General features: G+C 46.2%; 1 protein-coding gene across 1 annotated transcript in view; it reads left to right on the top strand.

Annotated features, from left to right (window-relative positions):
• LOC132451539 (CUB and sushi domain-containing protein 3-like) overlaps positions 1 to 23,831 on the top strand; it is a 243,589-nt gene that overhangs the window by 72,819 nt on the left and 146,939 nt on the right. Inside the window, exon 4 of the mRNA XM_060044079.1 lies at positions 16,637 to 16,700. Within this exon, the coding sequence (XP_059900062.1) occupies positions 16,637 to 16,700 (64 nt within the window). The remainder of the gene's footprint in view (positions 1 to 16,636; positions 16,701 to 23,831) is intronic.

Here is a 23,831-nt window from a genome sequence, read left to right as displayed (position 1 = left end):
GAAGAGTTCAGTGGCTGATTAAAAACCGGAGCGGTCATCATCTTTGTGGCCTTTTGGACATGGATCTTACAATGTAATTACAGTTTAGATTTTTTTGTTGATCTGGGAAAATAAGCTTTTAACATATAGTAGCACTTAGCTAATTAAAAATCAACTCAATGAAATGGAGTTTAATTAGGCACGTATTTTTACAGCAACAACTACTAGTGTCATAATAGCACTAATGGCAATGCAAAATGTGTAACCTTTAACTCTGTGTGTGTGTGTGTGTGTGTGTGTGTGTGTGTGTGTGTGTGTGTGTGTGTGTGTGTGTGTGTGTGTGTGTGTGTGTGTGTGTGTGTGTGTGTGTGTGTGTGTAACCCAGTGTTCACTACCTGGTTATCCAGCGTTGGCAGTGATCCATTCCATACTATCAAATGATTGGATAAAGCATATTCCCACAGTGCAATTTCTATAAGAAGACAATTCAGATGATGATTATTATTTATTGATGTACTTGCTCTCAGGGCTCCTCACCAGAAAATACCGGTTAAGAATTGAGTCATTTATATTCCTCTTCACGCACCAATGATGTCACTGAGCCCAGCAAGGAACCCCAGCAGCAGACACACACAAGCGTACATCTACACAAGTAACCCTAAGGACAACATAATACATGAATGATTTGCTTATTTAGTCTGGCTACAAGATCCGGGCATCATGTTCAACTAGGCATGTCTGCATTTACGATGCACATACGAATTGCACACAAACACACACACACACACACACACGCGCCTGCACATGTGGAACCCGCGCACACAGAAACATAAGGAGTGAGCGGGTATATCAGAAGTCGACATGCACCGCGGCTTCATTATAATGTAGCAGGCAATCAGACTGTTCATCTAGGCATAACTAGGAGGCACACATCAACTGACAATAATCACACTGGCACAGGCACACACACACGCACACATGCACATGCGCACACGCAGGGTAATAGAGTGGTTAAGGTGGGAGTTTGGCTCCCAGTTCAACTGGACTTGGTTCGATCCCCAGTGACCTCCCTGGGCAAGCAACACATAGTTTTTCAAACACACACACACGCGCATACATAGACACACAAGCACACACGCACGCACACACGCACGGATTAATACATATCTGTTTGCATAGTCATAACACGCATAGATGCCGAAAACGTTGTTGAACACTGCTCTGTGTTCAAAGTAAAAAATGCTATGTGGCAGGTCGTATTTAGCAGCACCATGTAGAAACTAGTGACAAACGCACACACGCCATCATAATCCCCCAAGCCAAACTATACGTGATCCATAACAACGGGATGAAATATGGACTAATCATTGTGAAAAGGCAGAGACATTAATCCCCGTCTGGGCATTGGTGGTCTTTCCAGGACAGCAAACTCATTAAACAGAAACATGCCATCAATTCTGTTGTTTTTTGGGTGGTCGTTTATTTCGTAAAAATATATATTATCTTAGGTAAGATGCGTTGTTTCTTCTAAATAATCTAAAAAGTGTCGATTGCTCTTCAGTAGTGTGTTGGCGTCGGAGCGTGATAGTCCACCTATATATTTTGCCAAAAATGGCGTTCCCTGCCGGGGCCTGCCCGTAATTCCGACACCTCATTGTTCCGACGTCTCAATGGTCCGAAATATTTCCCATTAGATCGACATGCCACTATGCCGACGGTTCAATGTTCCGAAAACGGAACCCATTGGTCCGAAGGTCCGTTTGTCCGACTTTTCAAAAAGGAGGCGCATTAGGCCGACGGTTCAATATGCCGAATGAGCCTACATATAAAGAGTTTTATACCTCGCTCGCGCTCTCGCTCGTGCTCTCGCTCTCTCTCGCTCTCTCTCACTCTCTCTCCAAAATACAACATAGGCCTACATATCACGTTCACGATGAATATTGGAGAGCAAAGTGACAACGCTTCACTTCATTTCGACAGGGTGTTTCAGCCCCACGGACAGAGAGCGTAGGTCTAATTCTCAACACGGGCACGAACACACGCACGAACACACGCACACGCAAACACTTGACTAAGTACACGGTATGAGGTATAAGTTTGACTAAATCAATACCAGCGAAATTATTTAGGCTAAAGCCCACTGTAAACACAGTAAACAACACATATAGGCCCACACACAGCTACTAAAGATAAAAATTGTATTTGTTTTTCACTCACCGTTTGACTTCTTTACGGGAAAAGCATTAGTCCTTGTATAACGTGCGCTTCATAAATTCACCTCTTGTGACCGTTCAAGCCCACAGCAACAGTCTGGCTTGGTGAAGTGCACTGCTGGAACTTAGCCTATCGTCTTTTATTTTTGGTTTCATAATCACACATGTGGAATTGTGCCTTGGCCTATTCGGCATATTGAACCGTCGGCCTAATGCGCCTCCTTTTTGAAAAGTCGGACAAACGGACCTTCGGACCAATGGGTTCCGTTTTCGGAACATTGAACCGTCGGCATAGTGGCATGTCGATCTAATGGGAAATATTTCGGACCATTGAGACGTCGGAACAATGAGGCGTCGGAATTACGGCATGGCACCTCCCTGCCTCCGGTATGCATGATTTTTTTACTTTCCAATTGATGCTTTTCAAACAGGCACAAAGCGGCATAAGCGCGTCATAAAGCTATCATCTACACAAAGGATTGGGAGTAATGACATAGATAGCTGCGTTCGCAGGCTGCGTGCCGGAGATGTTCTGGTTGTGAACCAGCGCGGTGAAACCCTAGCCTGGTTCTACCAGACTCTCGTACTTCATTTAATTTCATTTGTACAGAAGTACTAGTACTGAAGGGAAATTCAAATTGAGCGGAAGTACTTAGGCGGGCGGAGCCAGGCTAGTGAAACCCTGCGGTGTGGTACAAAGCCAACACTGGGGCGGCGGTGCTGAGCTTTGGCGCGTGCTAGATGTCCCATTCCCTTTCAACCCCGTTAACAAACGCCCGGGCCGCGGGCCGCGGGCGGCTAACCGCGAATGTAAATCCGACGCGAGCAGCACGTTGCTTGATTCCCCTCGGTCCGGGCGCCCCACTGCGCGCCGCACAGGGGGAGGAGAGACGTGTTCGGGGGAACACGTGCCGCAGCCCGCGGCCACGGTCGTCTTTCATCTGCGGCGTGTCGAAGGTGTCGGGTTTGCTACGGAAAATCCAGTTCAGGAACGCCTCAGGAGCCGTTGGTGTATTAATAATGGACAACGTATGGGATCGGCATGTACTGTATGTCGGTCGACTCTCCCCGCCCTTTACCTCCAACCGGCGTAGAGAGGTGATACCAGTAGATACGCAGTGATACGTACGATACCAGTGATACGTAGATCTGGGAGGAGGTGTTCCAACTGCAAATCTGCGGCCTGTTTACAACACCGTGACAAACCCGAGCGGTGACATTTGAATGGTGGAGCGCGCCCCGTGTGAAATGTTGAATCAACACCGAGGTTTAACATTTCACATCTGTGCTATAGGTTGAAATACCAAAAAAAAAAAAAAAAGGGCTTGATTCTGATTTAAAGGCGTCCGTCGTCGCGCGCCGAGGGACACGAGTTTGGGACAGGTCTGTTTGACCGTGACCGTCGCACACGCCGTGGTGTGTGTGCGTGCGTGCGTGCGTGCGTGCGTGCGTGCGTGCGTGCGTGCGTGCGTGCGTGCGTGCGTGCGTGCGTGCGTGCGTGCGTGCGTGCGTGCGTGTGCGTGCGTGCGGGCTCACTTTACATTTAAAATGGATACTCAAATGTTCATGGTAGGGTGCGGCTTTAACGCCCCAGCTCTAAAACGTCACGCGAGAAGAAACCCAGCATGTGACATCTGGTACTTCTGGCGCCCAGTGTGAAATAGCATGAAACACAGCTATACATACATACAGCACCACATACCCTGCTTCACAAAGGAGGGGTTGCTGTCTGTTCTCTCAACGCCTGGTGGGTTGTACAAGTCTGGTTGACGGGTGCCTGTATATCTTGTTCGTTGTGGGGGGCGGCCGCCATCATAGCTGAGAAAGCGGTGGGTTGAAAATGCATGTTTTTTCAGTCTAAACGGCTTGAATGAATACAGGACTATGCAAATGAGCTGAGAGATAATGTCCGCTCTGAAGACATGGTAGACTCCTACAGGCTGAGCGATGATGGTCGGTTGCAGAGCTCCAGATGTACTTACTGACTGGCTACATGTTGCTGGGGAAATCCTCCACAGTTTAGAAAGAGGGGTTCTATCATGTTGATGGTGGGTTGCAGATCTAGATTCCCTAAGGTTTTCTTTCATGCAAAACATACCACAAGTCACATTCATACATTTCCTTGAAGTGAATGATGTTACAGCCCTGACTAAAAGCTATGGCCAAAATAGTGATGTACGATAACACAAGATAGCGTGCCCACTCGTCATAAAAGCAAACATCTTCATCTTAGTTTAGTTCACATATCAAATCCAAATCCGATATAGGTTCAAGATATGTATCCCAGCCACTCCCCAAGTACATCAGTGGTGCCAATCTATCACACGTTATTCCCGATACACGGAACCAGGAGAGTCTACTCAAGTCTCCACTACCCCAGAAGGTTAGACGCCTGGAAGCTTCCAAGGCCTGAGAGTGTTAATCTCCTGAGAGGAAGCATGTTTAAAATACAGAAAGACACGGTGTGAATAAGATATTAGAAACATGTTGCATAGCACTCCTCCCAGGGGCGCACTTAAGCCTCATGCATAATGCACACGTCGATACACACACACACACACGCACGCACGCACGCACAGACACACACACACGGATTCATACAGACAAACATACACACAAACATGCATGCACACATGCATGCACGCACACATTGGTATACCCCATGGGTGTTCACACACACACACACACACACACACACACACACACACACACACACACACACACACACACACGCAATCACGCACACACACAGGCACACACACAGGCACACTAATGGGCTTTAACACAAACACACACACACACCTGCATGCACACACGTGTGCACATGCATGCAAGCACACACGCACACAAAGTAGCACATTGGAGACATTTTCTCTATTGATCTGAGCTCCTGGTTAAAGATGCCTCCAAAAACATTGAGGAGGAGGAGGAGGGGAGGGAGGAGGAGGAGGAGGAGGGGGGGTAGGGGTTTGGACGGGGGCTGGAGGGTGTGGGGGTGATTAAACATTAGCTAGCAGGGAGTAGATATTTAGAAATAGAAGCAGCCCAAGAGGCTGAGGGACCTGGAAAGGTGGAAAAAGCACCAATTAGTTTGCTTGAATTTGATTTGCACTTTAGCATTGTTTTAAACTCTTCTTTCTTGTTGAATTCATCTCAAATTCACCCTGATAATTAAGGATAAAGTGGTGGGATGAGCAGAATAGCCGAACAATAGCGGCACTTAGAAATTAAATTAACCTGATACGTCAGCATTTGTGGAGGCCTGTACGCTATTAGCTGTTCAGCTATTTAGCGCGTTTGTGGCTATTTTGTTATCTATCTAGTCGCTTATCTTGCGAGTTAGCCACAAATTGAAATACACAGACAGACAAACCTGCTACTTCACCTGCGCACGCACATGCACTTGGGTAACGTTGACAACGGGACGGTGGAATCCGTGGTCAATTTATTCGTGTGACGTCACGAAATGTCCTTTTTCAAATGGTTGCATCCAATATTCGTTTGGACCCTTCTTCAACCCTCTCTCTCTCCCTCTCTCTCTTTCTTAAGTGTCTCTCTCTCTCTCTCTCACTCACTCACTCACTCACTCACTCACTCACTCACTCATCACTCACTCACTCACTCACTCACTCACTCACTCACTCACTCACTCACTCACTCACTCACTCACTCACTCACTCACTCACTCTCTCCTCTCTCTCCCTCTCTCCTCTCTTTCCCCCTCCCCCCCCCTCTTTCTCCCCCCCCCTCTCTTTCTCCCCCCCTCTCTCTCTCCCCCCCCCCCCCCCCCCCCCCCACTCTCTATGTGCAACTGTTTCTCTGCAGGTGTCCTCGGTGTGAGGGGGTCCCACTGTGGGACCCCCTCACACGTTACACCCCTGTGGTGAGCGGCACCTGGCCCCGGTCTCTTGTCTCGTGTGTCCATCTCCCGCGGGGTTTCCTCCCAGTCTGTTGTTCCTCTCTCCTCCAGCGTGTAGCTCACTAACATATCGCCCTCTGAATCCATCGACTCAAGTACAGCCATCCATCTTCCACCTGTTCTCTCTCCCCTCATCCCTCTCTCTCTTTCTCTTGCTTGCTCTCTCTTATTCTCTATCAATTCCTCCCTTTCCCCTCCTCTCTCTCTCTCTCTCTCTCTCTCTCTCTCTCTCTCTCTCTCTCTCTCTCTCTGTCATTGTCTGTCTCTCTCTCGTAAGTCTCTCTCTCCTACGTCTCTCTCTATCCTTCCCTTCCTCCCTTCCTCTCTCTCTCTCTTTCTCTTGCTTGCTCCATCTTGCTTGCTCTCTCTCATTCTCTCTCAGTTCCTCCCTTTCCCCTTCTCCCTCTCTCTCTCTCTCTCTCTCTCTCTCTGTCTTTCTCTTGCTTGCTCTCTCTTTCTAGCTCTGTCTTATTCTCTCTCTGTTCCTCCCTTCTCTCTCTCTCTCTCTCTCTCTCTCTCTCTCTCTCTCTTGCTTACTCTCTCGCTTGCTCTCCTAATCTCTCTCAGTTCATCCCTATCCCAGTCTTCCCTCACTATCTCTCTCTCCCTCTCTCTCTCTCAAGCACTCGCTCACATGACTTGTCATCCCGGTAAATGGCTTTTCTTTTCGTCCGGCTACTCAGTCGTTCATTTAACCATTCGTCATCCACTCAGTGTCGTCTGTCCTTCTCCAGCCCAACCCCCACCATCCCCTCTCTTTCTTTCCTTCCTTCTCCATCTCTTTCCTTCTCCCTCAATACATAAACCCTTCAATCTCTCCTTTTTTCTACCATGTCATGCCCTCCCTCTCTCTCTCTCTCTCTCTCTCTCTCTCTCTTCTCTCTCTCTCTCTCTCTCTCTCTCTCTCTCTCTCTCTCTCTCTCTCATGTTAGACCTCTCTCTCTCTCTCTCTCTCTCTCTCTCTCTCTCTCTCTCCTCTCTCATGTTAGACCTCTCTCTCTCTCATTTTAGACTTCTGTCTCTCACTCTCTCTCTCTCTCTCTCTCTCTCTCTCTCTCTCATGTTAGACCTCTGTCCTCTGCCTTCATCTCTCCTTTTTTCTACCATGTCATGCTCTCCCTCCGCTCTCTCTCTCTCTCTCTCTCTCTCTCTCTCTCTCTCTCTCTCTCTCTCTTTCTCTCATGTTAGACCTCTGTCTCTCTCCTCCTCCTCCTCCTCCTCCTCGCCAGTGTCTTGTCTCTCTCCATCATCTTTATCAGCGACCCCTTGGAAGATCTCTGCTGACAGGCTCCACTTCTCCCTTTGAGACGACATGGGCTTTACTCAAGCGGCAGCCATGACCGTCTGTGTGTGAACCTAATGCGGACGAGAACCAGGTGCAGTTCCTGTAACGGCCTGTAGGCGGTAAAAGCTAGACGGTGAACTAGGCTCAACAGGAAGGAGGAGGGATTCCATAAAGAAAATAAAAAAGATCTTTGTTGGCTTAGGATCTCATTGGCTTTTCCTCTGCATGTTTTTTTTTACTAGGTACTGGTTGTATTTAATCACTTTGTTATTAAAGATCGAACGAGAATGAGTTTTACTCAAGTTTATTTATAGCACCCTTCAAACCCAAAGGCCATTTCGGCATGAATCACTTTATAAGAGACGTTTAGGCGGGCATCGCGATAAGACGAAAGACAGGAAATTTCCAATTGAAGTATTACAAAGTAAAAGCGGGAGACTTGATCCATAGCGGAGATCGCCGGTATCTGAGAGTAGTACAAACGACGCGGCCATAGCCACGTTTTAATACCAATGTATTAAAACACTGTTATCACAGTGACAGCCCCATTACCTTGCTTCATTTACTTACATTGGGCCAGATGGTATTTCTCTTTTTTTTTTACTTTTTATGTTTTAATTATGCCCTCGTTTCTAATAAGGTCATCCAAGCCACAATATTTACATGAATATTACATCAGTCTCAGTAACCATTATGGTCTTACAAATAACCCCCCTAATGTCCCCTGATGCTATCGTATGCCAGCGCTTTCGCATGGTATCCAATCCATTTACATTTACATTGAGTCTTTTGGCACTTGGAAATCACTGACTCATAATTAACCACGAAATCACCATCCCCTCTGTCGCCGTCCGCCCAGCCTCATCAAATCAGCGCAAACATTAGCATTATCCATGAAGAATTTCACGGCAAACAATGCCAAATTCCAATTGCGGGATTTTGTGTTTGCCTTTTCGGTTTCAGAGGTTTTTTTGTACCCAGCGTCTTACCGTACCGCGGGCGCGCACACAGCCTCAACATTGGAGGGCAGCAGTAGGAAGGGAACCCGCTGTATATGTAAGGTGATAACCCCTAGAGGATTCCAGTGGAGCCAATCTCAAGCCGCGGGAGAAGGCTCCCCTGTTTCCTTTCTCATTTAAAACTATTGACCATCGAAGCCGAGGATATCTATTGATTCGCGGCCACTCGCAAACATACCTTTTTGAACTTTTCCCTTTCTCCGGGAATGGATTCGACCTCTTAGGTGGCGGTATGGATTGTTGACGTTCCTTAAAACCAGGAAATTAAACCGGATGGACGTGGAAATGTCATCATACGGTGTAGGATTAGTGGTGTGTGTGAGTGTGTGTTTCCAAACGCGGAAATACCAATAATATTCTCATGGGTACATTTATCCCCCATTTTGACATATAAAAGAAAGCGTGGACTCTTTAGAGTCTATAGAACTTCATTGTTAAAGATTATTTGTTGGTTTCGTTTAGACTTTTTTTCCCCCTTCCTTTTCCTCATTGATTAGCCTTGACTAGCCTCTCAACATCAATAAAAGATCGGGGTAACATTTCAACAAAACCGTATCTATGTATATGTATATATATATACATAAAGATACATCATTGGCTGTTTGGTTGGTGGTTTATATGCGTGTAACCCCTGCCACCTGACTCCTTGTGTCTCTGATATTAATATTGATCGCCGTCCCGTATCGACCACGCTAAGCAGAATGTCAACAGGCTCTAATGAAACAGACAGTATTTGACATCACGGCTCCTCAGTTCATGGAGGTGAGACCTGACCTCTGGCACGCCCTGCTGATCGCTGGCCGTCCAGCCGTAGATCAGTGATGGCTAAAGTCTGGCCCTGGGAACCGTTTTGGTCCTGTTTGAATAATTCAGTTATTTTCTTGTTCTTTTTGTGTACTTTTCACCATATTGGACAGGAATGTTTAATTAACTCGTGTTCAGACTTAAATGTAATCACTTATTCACGAGGTCACTGCACAAGGTTGCCTCATTTTTCCCTGCTGGCTTTTTGAATGTTTTTCGTGCCCGTGAGAAGAAGTTTCTGGGTAGACGCTTTGTGAAAAACAACAACAACATTTAAATTCGTTACCTATGAAGTCCTGTGAGACGGTGTTTAAGGTCTTTATAAATGTATGCGTAAAATTAAGGCTGCTGGACTTCTGCAACCCCAATTCATCCATTATTTAAGCACACAATTTGTGCCTTTTATGGGTTTTTTTGACGCATTTTTGTTGTAGGGCTTCAGAATTGATGTATAGTGTTTCAGTGCAGGTGAAACATACTCCTGAGCTGCTATTGTGTGAACCCCCTCCTCGCTGCGGCAGCCATACTAGTACAGCCTGTTGAATACAGAGGGTGAAGGACCGTGAGCATCGACTCAGAGTTTGTTATTGGTGATTCGTTTGACGAGGGCAGTTAGTCTGATACTTTCACAGGTGCTCCCTGTCGAAGCCACTGGAGACCGTAACTCTGTTAATGCTCGTACAAAAATAAATTGTCTGACTGCCTTTATGGGTTCACAAATGGTAGTCCAGCACACCAGTTAACTAAAAGAAAACAATTTTATCAGCCGATTTTATCAGCAGCAACATCTAGCGAGGTGATTTTTGCGCTGCACATTGTTGGCTCGACGAACACGAGGAACGAAAAATCCAGAGTAATCACACTATCGACCCGTCGTGTCCGACACTGCCTTAATCACAGACGGTGCCTTTCAACAGGCGTCTCGCCACCACGGCTTGTTCCGGCGGCCTTCCTTTGAAAGAACCGGGTCCGCACCTAATTGGTCTGAATGTCAGCTGGTTCGCAGACTGACGGTTAACATCTGCTCCCCGGGTTTCTGACAGATGGTGGGCGGAGCTAAAGGTCAGACCTTACTGACACTGTCGCGCCGTGTGTCGTGACGTGCGTCACTGTGTGTGTGCTTGTGTGTGTGTGTGTGTGTGTGTGACAAAGTGTGTCTCTGTGCACGTCCAAATGCGCAAGCCACTCTGTGGCATCCTGAACTGCCACTTTAGCCACTCTGCGGTGATCAGATGATGAATGCTCCGTTCGAGCAGATACGAGTGGTAGGCTTCACTTCTCCCTTGACAGCCTGTGAGTCCGGCCTCGCTCTTCACCTTAGAGATGAGGTGAATGTCCACTTAAGAACATTAGACATGTGATCATGTCTGTCTCCCCACCTCTTCTTGGCAACTTGCTGCTGTTTTTACCCGGATAAAACGACTCCGCAAACGACTGGTTAAGGTAAAACGAACGAAACGACGAGTATGACAGACGCTTGGGTGCTTTTGATCATCAATCGTTTCCCGAAAGGAATTCAGCGAAACAGTTCCGATGTGCTGCAGCAGGGAATGAATGTGGTAACGTCAAATAACACTGAAAGTCGCTTTTGATACAAAACGTCTGCTAAATGACGAAATGCCCCCAACCATCCCCAGTGTTCAACATCTCCAACATCCTTCAGAGACCCCTAACGTCGCAATCCTCACACAAGGTCTGTCCCCTAACGACACACGCAACACAACTCATCCCCTCCTTCGTTCATGTCAATGTACCCGTTCAAAGGGAGGGAGGGAGGGAGGGAGGGGGAGAGAGGAAGGGAGGGAGGGAGGGAGGGAGGGAGAGAGAGAGGGAGGGAGGGAGAGAGAGAGAGAGAGAGAGAGAGAGAGAGAGAGAGAGAGAGAGAGAGAGAGAGAGAGAGAGAGAGAGAGAGAGAGAGAGAGAGAGAGAGAGAGAGAGAGAGAGAGAGAGAGAATGGTGTTGGGGAGAGCAGGAGTAAAGAGGAAAACACGTATACGGCGACATGGGGGGGGGGGATAAGAGGCTGATAGATGGGTGGGGGGATAGGGCAGTGAAAGGGATGGATGCGTAGCGGCAGGGGGAGAGAGAGAGGAGACCAAAGGATGATGTAGATGGCCTATAATCCTTATGGGCTGACAGCTCTCTGGGGCCTTTTGTGATTAAAAGTCCGGGAGTGATTGTGTGTACGTGTGTGTGGAGGCGTGTGTCTTTGTGTGAAGGTGTATGTGGTTGTGTGTGAAGGTTTATGTACACACACGTGTGTGTGTGTGTGTGTGTGTGTGTGTGTGTGTGTGTGTGTGTGTGTGTGTGTGTGTGTGTGTGTGTGTGTGTGAGAGATTATGTGTGGGGAAGGGTGTGTCTTTGTGTGTAGGTGTGTGTGTGTGGGTGAGAGAGGGAGGGAGGGACAGAGCGAAAAAGTGCACATGGTGCCACTCAAGGAGATGCAAAAGACTGGGAGAGTTATGGGATGGACGGAAGGGACAGGATTGGGGGATGAGCAGGGGGGGGCAGAATAGGATTGGGAGAGAGAGCGAGAGAGAGGCAGAGAGAGGGGGAGAGGGAGGGAGGAGAGCGAGAGAGACGGGGGGAAAGGAAGGGAGGGAGAGGGAGCGAGAGCAAGAGAGAGCGGGAGCAAGCGAGCTCGTAAAACCAGTTAACATAAAATCAATCATGGGATAGAGTAAAGGCAGAAAGAGTGAGAGACATACAGCGAGAGCGGTGAGCGGTTGAGAGAGGGAGAGAGAGAGTGGGGGGGGGGCGTGAGATCAAGCTCTGGAAAGAGGATAGACGCAGTAAGAGAGAGAGAGAGCGAGAGAAGAGCCAGGATCACCCCCGATGACGGTGATATTGATGGCAGCCCAGTGGGGGATGGTGGAGGGGGGAGGGGAGGTGGAGGTGAGGGAGGGATAAGAGGGGGAATGATCAAAGCACTGGGGAGAGGGAACATTCGAGGGGGGGGGGGGAATCGGGGTGGAGAGAGGGATGAGAAGGAGGAGAGACGAGAGGAAGAGGAATGCTGCCATGGCGCCCGGTGCTGCGTGATGAGAATGTTGGAATCCCTTGCTTTGAAGAATGTATTATTCATATATATTGTTTTATATATATAAATATGCGAGAATCTGTGAGGAAGAGAGTGACACACGCGGAGCTCCAGCAAAGGTGTGTGAGAGGGGGAGGGAGAGAGAGAGAGGTAACTCTAATTTATTAATGTGATTAAAAGTGAAGGAAGTATATACACACAATCACACACACACACACACACACACACACACACACACACACACACACACACACACACACACACACACACACACACACACACACACACACACACACACACACACACACACACACACAGATGCGCGTTGTGCCAACACAGCAGCGCTTGCATGTTAAAAAACAACCTGCTCCTCAACCAGCGTTATTTGTGACTCTAATGTGTAGACGGGTTGGAATATTAAAGAAGGATCCTGGGGTCCCTCGCTACGGATCACTTAACCTGGCGCTTATCTCCAGGCTCCTCTGGTTAACTGTAGATTACAGCAGATTATAGTCCCACACCCCCTAGCAGGAGAGCGTCTACTGTAGGGAGATGGAAACGCAATGGACCGTGGCTTCCCAACACACACACACACACACAAACATGTAGACACACACATGCACACACACACACACGCATGAATGCACACACGCAGGAACAGGCACAGGCACACACACACACACACACACAAAGGCACACATGCATACACACACACACACCAATGCATGCACACAAACACACACATGACACAGACACACAGGCACCATCTAATTTGGACCCCTGGGGTGAAATATGGCCGGGTTGGGGGGGGGGGTAGGAGTTTAGAATCAGAGCTGGAGAGTTAGGGAAAACAGGAACGCCGGGCTGCAGACCAGAAGGGAGGAGAGAGAGAGAGAGAGAGGAAGAGAGGGCTCATTCATTTAAACCCGTCCTCAGAGAGCCAAGTCCTAGCGGGCCGTCATAAAGGCCAGGGTCATTATCCAGCATAATGGGGACAGCTCTGTAATGGCAGCCTGCACGGCTACGGCTGGCGCAGAGACCCTTTTACATGACGACGCCACAAAACCTCTATAGGCCCCGCCAGGCTCCCGGGCTTTGATAGCAGTTAGGCTAGCCTGTATTTCCTTTGTGGCTAGGTGGTGATAGCGTAGCTACTCGTGGCCATTGAAGGACTCCTTTGTAGCGGGACCTTCATAGTTGGCACTTCCAGCGATCCGTTTTTTTTTTTTTAAGCTTATTTTCCCGCTGAAAACTATCGGTAAACCCTGAGGGGCGGCCGGGCTGCCCGTCACCCGTCACTGGACCACTGATAGCCGTGTGTGTGTGTGTGTGTGTGTGTGTGTGTGTGTGTGTGTGTGTGTGTGTTATCCTAGTTCCTCTGCCTTGGGACTTTGTGTTGTCATGATAAACTTCTGACAGCTGTCAACCTGCAGAGCTCTCTTTCCCCCCTTCTGTCACACGCACCACACACACACACACACACACACACACACACACACACACACACACACACACACACACACACACACACACACACACACACACACACACACACACACACACACACACACACACACAATCACACATACGCAATGCATGCACCCTCACACACACACACACACACACACACACACACACACACACACACGCAATGCATGCACACAAAAACACACACATGCACACAGACACACAATGCATGCTATCACAGACAAACAGACACAAGGCATATGGCCTGTCTTAGTAGATTGTTTTTATAGTTTTGACTTATTTGCTCCCCAATGAAGTGTTTGGCACATTGTTTTCAGTGCTCTGACATGTAGGAATGGTTGTCAACCCAAACGGTTTGCTTATGTGTCAGGGTATACACACATGTGTATGTGTGTCTGTGTTTGTAGGTGTGTATTAGTGTGTGTTTGTAGTTGTGTATAGGGAGGTGTGCGTGTGTGTGTGTGGGTGTGTGTGTGTGTGTGTGCGCCTGTGTGTGTGTGTGTCTGCCTGTCTGTCTTTCCGTCTGCCTCATTTACTGGTCTGCTCTTTCTCATATTGCATGTCTGAATCACAATTATCAATGCTCCAATAATACTTTTCTTTCAATACATCAGTGCATCTCCTTTGTTTTGATCCGTCAATCTAATCCAAAAGTGAATGTAGACTACTGTTGTTAGATATTTGATCTGTAATAAAAGTTTTGCTTTTGCTTGTACGCACTTATGTATGAGAAATTACCTGGCATGTTTAAGATTTTCTTGATCGTCCTTTAGCTATTTAATCTGTCAAATCTGTTATTTTTTCATCAAAAACTTTTATCAAACTATCTCATACTATCTCACCTTGTTTCTACTAATCTTGATTCAACCTAGTTTATATTTAATTCATGCATTCACATGCATAGATATCCCTTTGTATTAACTGTTTCTACTCATTTATATTATTTTTCAACGGTTATTTATCCGTTTTATATTGCATCTTGAGCAACCAAACACTCAAAATATAACAAACCTCAGTGGAAACACCACCTCTGGTCAAATCTGTTGAAATGGTGCCAGGTGATGTCACTTCCTGTTTTTAGAAGGGACCCTTACAAATGACCTCAACTGGCACTTTATTTCAGCATGAGACCCAAACAGTAGTGCTCTCCTCAGGCTTGATTGGAGTATTTTGTTTCTCAAATTGCTATGTTTCAATTGATATATTAAATTGACCTGTCAAATCCTGTTTGTTCTTTGTATCTGCAACTTTATGTAAACCTATGGGACCACAGTTACACTCCTGACCCTATGTGGGCGGAGTCTCACTTGGTCCCTCCCTCTTTTCTGTCATCTATACATGCATTCCATTATGCGACGACCAATGGGCATGCGCCATCACGTTGCTGCATGTATACCTGACAGTGCCTGCGTGCACTCCTAAAAAGGGCATGGTCTCTTCTGTGTATCCCTGTGTTGCTTCGGGCAGTGTGTGTATTCAATATTGATTATATTTGAGATATACACAACATATGCATTGCCCGAAACCTCACTAATGATATACAGAAGAATAAAAACTGTCGTGTCCCTTTTAAGAGTGTGTAATGTATAGTATTGCCCTCTTTATGTACAACGTATGATTATAAATTATACAGATATAATTTATACAATGTTTGCCATTGGACTCACACGCTCGGAAAGACAGGTTTCGCATCGACACTGAAATCACTGTAGCAAAGATAACCATCCACAATAATTTCATTATCCAATATCTTTGTGGATTATTGATGGATATGAACAAGTATTAAAGAAAAAAGGAGAAACATTGAAAAGCACCCTTCAGAATTGAGGTGAACATGAAACAATCCTTAAGACTTAGCGGTGCTCCAGTGAAACAGTGTCCGAGGCGGTGCCTTTCTGTTCTGTGTGTGTGTAGCTGTATAAATTATATGTATAATTTATGCCGTGTGCACAGCGCAATCCATGTGTCTTTATCTGTTATTATTTATTATCCTCCATTTTTTCAAGAATGGACCAAATTGAAATCAAATTTCTGATACATATCCCCTCATCTTGTCCCTTTGTTTTTCAAAAACACTTGCGGCATAGTTTACATCTTTAAAAACAAACAATTCTAATTGGCCTGCGGCAAAATCTAAATTGATTTGGAAGTGATTGGAGGAGACCAAAACGGAGCACTTTCCTTGCAGAAGGCAAAGCCTATCTTGTTGCTAGAGGAAGAAAGGCAGGAATTCTGTCCCCTATTCTGATTGGCTGAAAGAAACACGGCCTTACAGCCATGGTGTGTTTGGTAATTTAAAAGAAAGGGCTCAATGTGTATGGCAATATGTTACATGACATATCCATTTTGACTATTCATTAAGAGCTCCATATTTTTATAACATTTTATTCAAATAATATGCTATGTTTAATATATAATTTAGGCAACTGTCAATACAAGGACAATTGTTGAAAATGAGGAGGAAATCCAAAATTAAACTAAACAAAGAAAAACCACCACATAGTGAGAGAGGCGAGGGAAGTTGATTGGACTGATTTAATGACACAAGAATTATGAATTTCCATCCAGTAAATTTGGCTAATGAAGTGGTTGTCATCTTTATAATTGACGACCGAAATCCTAATAACAATCATTAGCCTGAAACAAGCAAAATTGTCAAAAACGAAAAGAAAAAGCCCCGTCCCATGGTCCCTCCTCCTCTCCCTAACCCAGGATTTCTATTTGTCATTCTGATTTGATTGACAGCTGAGGACACATGTGGGGGCACTGTGAGGGGCGGCAGTGGGGTGGTGACCAGTCCCGGTTACCCCGGCAACTATGGTAACCAGGCCGACTGTACATGGATCCTTTTGGCTGAACCTGGAGACACCATCTCTGTCATCTTTACAGACTTCCAGACGGAGGAGAAGTACGACTACCTGGAAGTCGAGGGATCTGAGCCACCAACCATCTGGTGAGTCATAAAACCTTTTCCCCGTCAACTAATCTAACTTCTACTATTGTGTCCTTATTGTCGCTGTAATTACGGATATGAAGTGCAGAAACCGAGTGGGGAAGCCTAAATCACCCGCCATCTGGAACACCAGGATTATATTGTGATTATAATGCGGCAATGGAGGAATGTATTTAGGCTGGAAAGCAAGGAGTGGTGAGGTTGGACTACTGCTGAGACCCTATGTCGTCTGTAACATGAATTCATCCACATCTACACAAACAAAACACAACTGAGCTATGATGTGAGTTTCTACAATAGACCGCTTCCACAGAGACACCATCTTAGGACAATTACAGGTGCAGCTAATTATGGGTCTATTCATTTTGTGTACCAGGGGAAGGGTGGTAAACTTCACCAGGGTAAATAAATTTACTAGCTGATGCCCTGGTGCCTCAAACGAGAAGACACTTGTGTTTGTCCCAGGTGAAGGCTCTCTGAAAAGGGTCTATTGTAATTTTCTCAAAAGCAAAATGTAATTTATGAAGCATACAAAATATGGGCAAGACACCTTCTTGACCCCCCGCCAAAAAAACAACAACAAAACCAAAATGACAGAACCAAATACAAGAGAGGAAGAAAGAAAGCCCACAGACTGAAACCAAATTAGATATTGGCAGCACCTCAACCGCTGCAACCCCACCCGAAGCAGGACGGGAGCCAGCACTGGTTTCAACTGCACAACTGTCACTGACCACACCATTGAAACGGCAGGGTAACATTCAGTTTCACTTTCACTTTCACTCAATTCAATTGTGAGCCAACGGGAGATGGCGACTTGTAAGGAGATGAGTTTTTTTTTCCCTCCCTGTTCCTTTCAGCCTCAGTGGTTTGACAAATGGTGGTTGCTACACTAACGTATAGAGAGCCATTGTGATTTCTGCTGGCACTCAGACCCGCCGGTGAAGAAAAGACACAAAAACACCGGAAAAAACTGACTCTTGGCTCCCAATCGGCAGACGAGATAGGTTTTCATACTGAAAGCTTTTTTCTCTCAATTGTCCGATAACATAATTTCTTCGCATGGCAAATTTGCCATTCATGAAGCTCTTGTCTTCTCAGACAACATGCTGTTATCAGCGGGGTGGGTGTGTGGGGGGGCTCATGGGTATATTGTTTCACGCTATACGAGTCCATGGACAAAAGGTTATCCTTTTCAGTGGGTGGAACCAGCCATGAAGGCTGTCCTCTAATAGGCTGACTGGTGATGGACCTTGGAAGAGCAGCCATAGAATAAATAAAAAAGGACTATCCAATATCAAGGAGAGACAATCAGATCTCCGACACAGCACCACAGGAGATCATCCAACTGTTCACCCATGCTTTCCTAAAGGACGTGGTATCCCGCCCGTCGCCATGCCCTGTTCCTTCTCAGTAGACTGACTGCTCACCGTGCCGCAGGTACAGATACAGAGAGAAGAAAGTCCAACTCATGTTGAGGGCAACGAGAACTTCTCCAAACTTTAAGCACTCATAAGAGTGAGAGATGTGAGGGATCCCAGGTGCACGGCGGTTGAACTCTGTAGCGTCGGGGCGTTACTCCCGACTCAGGAGCGTGAGTCTTTGAAGCCTTTCTCTGCTGTGAACCCCCCCAGCACCTTGCCCTCCCCCTCGTTAAGTCTTCTGAAGCAGGGTTTGAGGAGGAGACCGGCCTCGTTGGTGGAGAGCTCCTCTCTCGGTGCCGTGGAGAGTTAGCGTGTAAATCATCAGCTCAAGGTCAGAGCGGTGCCCAGCCAGGGAGACAGATAGGGGAACATGTGGCGGGGTCCATGCTGTGGCCATCTTTGAGCTCATCAGACTTTTCAAGGATGAGTTGAAAACATCCAACATCTGCCCACGATGGGTGTGGCCTTCAAGGGTGTGGCGATCGTCTCCCTTCCCCGAGACCAAACCAATGTGTCAAGGAACACTAGACATCACGTGGGGACGCTTTCCTGGTTCAGGTGGTTGTTGACATGGTTATAATGAAATAATTTGGTCTCTACACTGTGTGATCAAGCATTTACGTTGTACTTTAATGATACCAATGATGCCAGTGCTGCAGCTTTTAATTAAGTTTTTTCTTACCACTTTTACAGGGAGTTTTTATCGGTGCATTTTACCTCAGGGTCTGTTTTAAATTCATAGAATGACTTAATTGTTATTTTGATTAAAGCATTTCACTAACTTGCTGAAGCCTCTTACTAACTAGCCGAGTCAGTTCTTAGAATTTAAAGCTACCCATAGTTTCCTATTGAAGTCTCCTGGTTGTGTGCTTACAAAAATACATATGCTTTATAGCCCTAGCTCTGTATTGATCGATGGTAAATTAGACTATTGATCTGCTAATGTGGTTGCACTAACCAATTTAACTGTGATCATGGGCACGGGTACATGTATGCAATCAATTGGAAAGTAATGACGGCCAGGCAAGAACCAGTGGAGGTTACACTGTATATGTTTACATGGGTGTATACTGTACTGTTGTCTGCTCTGTCAACATTTACCTTGTATGAGTGACGCACATGCTTGATGTTCAATCAAAACCGTAACTAGACTGAAATTATCATGGAACACACTTGGGATGTTAATATTTACCTTCAAGTCATGCAGAAGACCCCTTAACTAAAGTGACTAGCTGCGAATACAGATATGTGCTGTTAGAGAGAAGGTAGCAGCTAGGAATCTTGCTGAAGGATGCCTACACGGGTACAATGCGGATATCTGGTCCGACCCAGAACCTTTCAGTCAAACGCCCTAACCACTAGTTGTGCCTGCCCTTCTTGTGAGTCTATAAGTACCACATAGGATGATTGCTAGTGACGCCTCCTACTCAGGTTGGCATGCAAGGGACCCACCCCGGCGTTTACCCTGTGGGGCAATACTGTTCATACACATATATGTGTCAACTCCACCCACCTTTGAATTCATATCGTTCACTTTTATGAATAGCAGCAGCAACAGTCGCAGTATAATAATCATTCAAGTCATTATCCCCATCGTCGTGTTTCTGGGCAGTTGCACATGCAGCCCCACACGTGCATGTTGTCACTTGATTCCAAGCACAGAACCCAGGAATCAATGCACTATGGGAATAGTATATGGAGAAGATAATATGTGGAGTTATAAACATTATATATATATATAGTGACACCATCCCTGACACATAGTGCCCACACCTTTTTGGTAGGAAGGCGGTGTTTGTCAACTGTTACACACATGAAGCGTTTGTTTTCGCACAGCCCGGTGGCTTTGTTTGCGAGCGGCGTCCGCGAGCCGTAGCGCCTGTGATACGACGCACTGAGGCTTGCGGCGGGTCCCCTCTCTCACTGTTGGTATTGGTTTGAAACTTAATATTGACTGTCTTCCTGGAATCAATTTGGATGTCGATGCGAGTGGGGCCATTGATCGTCTTGTTGTGGAATAAGGTTATGATCCAGGTTACGAGGTCGGGAACGTCCATTCGGGACTAATATTGATTTGGATGTGGCGATTGATTTGCCATTAGTTTGATTAAGTGGCATTCGAAGGTTGCCAAATGAATCATACGTGTTTGAGTGTTGCAGTGGTGGACGATTTGTGTTCAGATTATCGCGGGGTATAGGAGCTTACAATTTTATTAGCAATGTAAGCGTAGCTTAGCAATTTAATATGTGTACCTATTCCTACATGTTGTGTGTTTTTGTCTCCTTGTTGTGTGTTATGTGTGCATATGGCTCCTGTGTGTGTGTGTGTGTAGTTATGGGTGGCATGTGTCCCCTCTGTCCTCCTGGAAACTCCTGATGCTTGATGTTGACATACAGCGATCACACGGCACAAAACACACAATCCTCCCTCCACCCATCCCTAATCTTTCTCAATAAACAAACCATTGTTTACCTATTTGTCTTATCGGAAATTATAAGGGCGACGAAAGACAGAGATGCACTTTGAAATGACATTAACAGTGTGTCACGATCAAACGGCCGCGTTGACCGATGCGGACAAGATGGCGCCCACCGACAACCCCAGCTAAAGTCAGACATACGGGGAAAATGTTCGATATCATTTCGCCCCGCCAATGGCAATTTAATGCGTAACTTTTTCGAGGGGAGGTTGTTGACACGTGTCCAGGAATATTTAATTCTGGCCGGAGAAAATGACAATTTTGCTGCCCAAAATGCCTTCATCCGGGAGGGTGAGCCAAGATTAATACAGCCCTAAAACGGGGAAAAGGCTGTCCTGATTTACATGGCATTAGCGCCGGTCGCCAAGAGCAGCAGGGGAACACGGACTGCCCAGTTGTTGTTTGTTTCAGTTGGCAGGAGTCATTTGTTAGCCTTCTTTTGCCTTGTAAACAATGTTTTTGTCTCTGAGTCCTGCTTGGAAATACATAAAGATAATGAAGTGCATCAAAATCTTGACCCCGGAAAAAAAGGCCATCAAATGTAAATTAAAATGCCAGAATTAGTGAATGCATTGCTGTGTTATTTATCTAAATGTTTTTCATATACTGTTTAATGTTCATGACATACACTTTGTCGTAATCGTTATTATTCACCCAGAAGTTCCTTTCAGCAAGTTGTGACACAGTTCATGAATCAAAGAAAGCGTTTATAAAGAGGATACAACTATTTTAAGTCGAAGAGCATAATCCAAGGTTTTCATTTGGTAAGATCATAAATTCCTTAAATTTAGATGAATGATCTGAGTAAACTTTCTCGAATCGATGAATCCTCGTTTTTAAAGTCTGTGAAACCCTAAACCCAAGTCATGCTGCAATTCACTCTGGTGGATAAACTCACAATGGTTTTAAAGTGATTCCCATGAATAATTAGGACGAGATGCTGATAGCTGAATGCTAATTTCTCCAAAGCTTTCGTGGTAATGGATGATTTGGTAACATAAGAGCATGTGGGAGAAATGTGTTTCATGTTTAGCACTGGCTGCAGGCTGACATACACAAACACACACACACACACACGCGCGCGCGCGCACACACACACACACACACACACACACACACACACACACACACACACACACACACACACACACACACACACACACACACACACACACACACACACACACACACATGCTTGTAATCAAACACAAAAAGTCCTGATTTTTACAGACAGTTTAAATAGACAGTTTTACTCGCACTACACTCACACACACATGCACGCGCACAAGCACAGGTAGATACACTTTTTGATCATAATCAGTATGCTCTAATGCATCTGTGATGCATCGGTTAGCAGGATCGGTTTTAGCTTAATACCTCATATTACACACACACACACACACACACACACACACACACACACACACACACACACACACACACACACACACACACACGTGCATATTGTCAAATTGAAAGTCTCACCATGATTTAAAAAATAATTGTTAATATATTATATGAATATTATAACTATGTTACTCATACTTATCAAACTGTTTTTAATAATTTCAGGGTTTTCTGTGTGCAGTATAAAGGCAAGCAAAAAACGACAAAAAGGAAACAAAAAGCAGAACATAAAAATACAACTAAATCAATCAAAATAAGAGCTGTAGAACAATAGCTGGACCCAAATCCTGACACTGTATTGATACAACAGCAGGCGGACTGCTGGGAGGTGATATGGACTCTCTCGCTTCCTTAAGCTCAGAAGCAGAAAGGGTTCAGTGGACACAGATGATTCACCTCAGCCAGTCCACAACAGCTTGGTGTGTCTTCCACTTGTAGGGATAATCTTGCGACAATAAGCCACAAACAAACAGAGAGAGAGAGAGAGAGAGAGAGAGAGAGAGAGACATACACACGCACGCAGAAACCACACAGAAACCTACACAAGCACACGCATCTCTGTGCTCTGACACTGTAACTAGTTTCCAAATAATAAATCGGTTCGAAACAGTTGTATTTCAGTTATTCAGCTCACTCACAAAAAGCAAATTCCATCATCTACTGTAGTCGGGTATACTTCCGGGAAGAGGTTTTAGAGGTGTGTGTGTGTGAGTTGTGTGTGTGTGCATATTTGTTCAAGAAAGTTTAGAGTCGTTTGGTATTCGCTTGGAAGATCCAAGGGGGTGTGTTAGAAGGTAAATTAAGACAAACTGTGTGTGTGTATACGAGAGTGCGCGTGTGTGTGTGTCCCTGCATGGCTGAGTGTGTGAATGTGAGTGTGTGTGTCCAGTGTGCGTATGCGAGTGTGTGTGTGTGTGTGTAAGTATGTGTACCTTTATGTGTATGTTCGTATGCCTATGCATGCGTGTGTGTTTGTGCGTGTGTGTTTGGGTGTGCGTGTGGGCATGTGTGTGTGTGCATGATGTTATGCTTGCCGAGTGCTAATCAATGCTCCTGGCAGAGAGGATGCTGGGAGACCAACAGCATCCGGAATAGGAAATGGAGCAGTGACCTTGAGCACAAGTGTGTGTGTGTGTGTGTGTGTGTGTGTGGGTGTGGGTGTGGGTGTGGGGGGGTGTTTTTGTGTGGGTGTGTGTGTGTTTGTATGTGTGTGTGTCTCCCCGTTTCACCACGACGATGCTAGAACATCCCTCTTACTGCATCCCACCGGCACTTTGCAATCCGCAACAATGGCGACAGGATTTGCTGAACACGGCGGAAATAAATATGACTTGCATATCATGTTGGCCTGCAGAAGCCTTCCGGGGACTGTAACCGGGGATTAAGGGGATGAAGGAATACAATTGCCCCGAGTTGACTCGACTTGATGGCAAATGTGTGGATTGAAGGTTGCGAAGGCTGGGATGGTAGAGGTGGAGGGCCGGGAATGAGCCCGGAAAGATGAAAGGAGGATAGGAGCGGGTGTTGTTGGAGTGTGGGAGGGTGGTGCCTGGTCATGCAGAAAGGAGATGACTCAACGGGCATGGAGGGCTGGGGATAGGAGGGGGGGGGGGGGGGGAGAGGGAGATGGGGGGGGGGGGGGGAGAGAGAGAGAGAGATGAGGCCATTGGCCTGTTAAGTGGGAAAACTGCGTATTTTTCGAGTTACAGGTGGGGACGGACGGACGGAATGAAGAGAACAAGATCACTCAACACAAACTGCCATCAGCATCGCTCAGCCTCCGCAGTGTCTCTCAAATTCAGCGGCGTGTGGCCCTGAAC

This window comes from Gadus macrocephalus, chromosome 22, assembly GCF_031168955.1.
Source record: "Gadus macrocephalus chromosome 22, ASM3116895v1".
NCBI lineage: Eukaryota > Metazoa > Chordata > Actinopteri > Gadiformes > Gadidae > Gadus > Gadus macrocephalus.
Note: the sequence above shows the minus strand (reverse complement) of the source record. Positions and strands in the feature narration are given on the sequence as shown.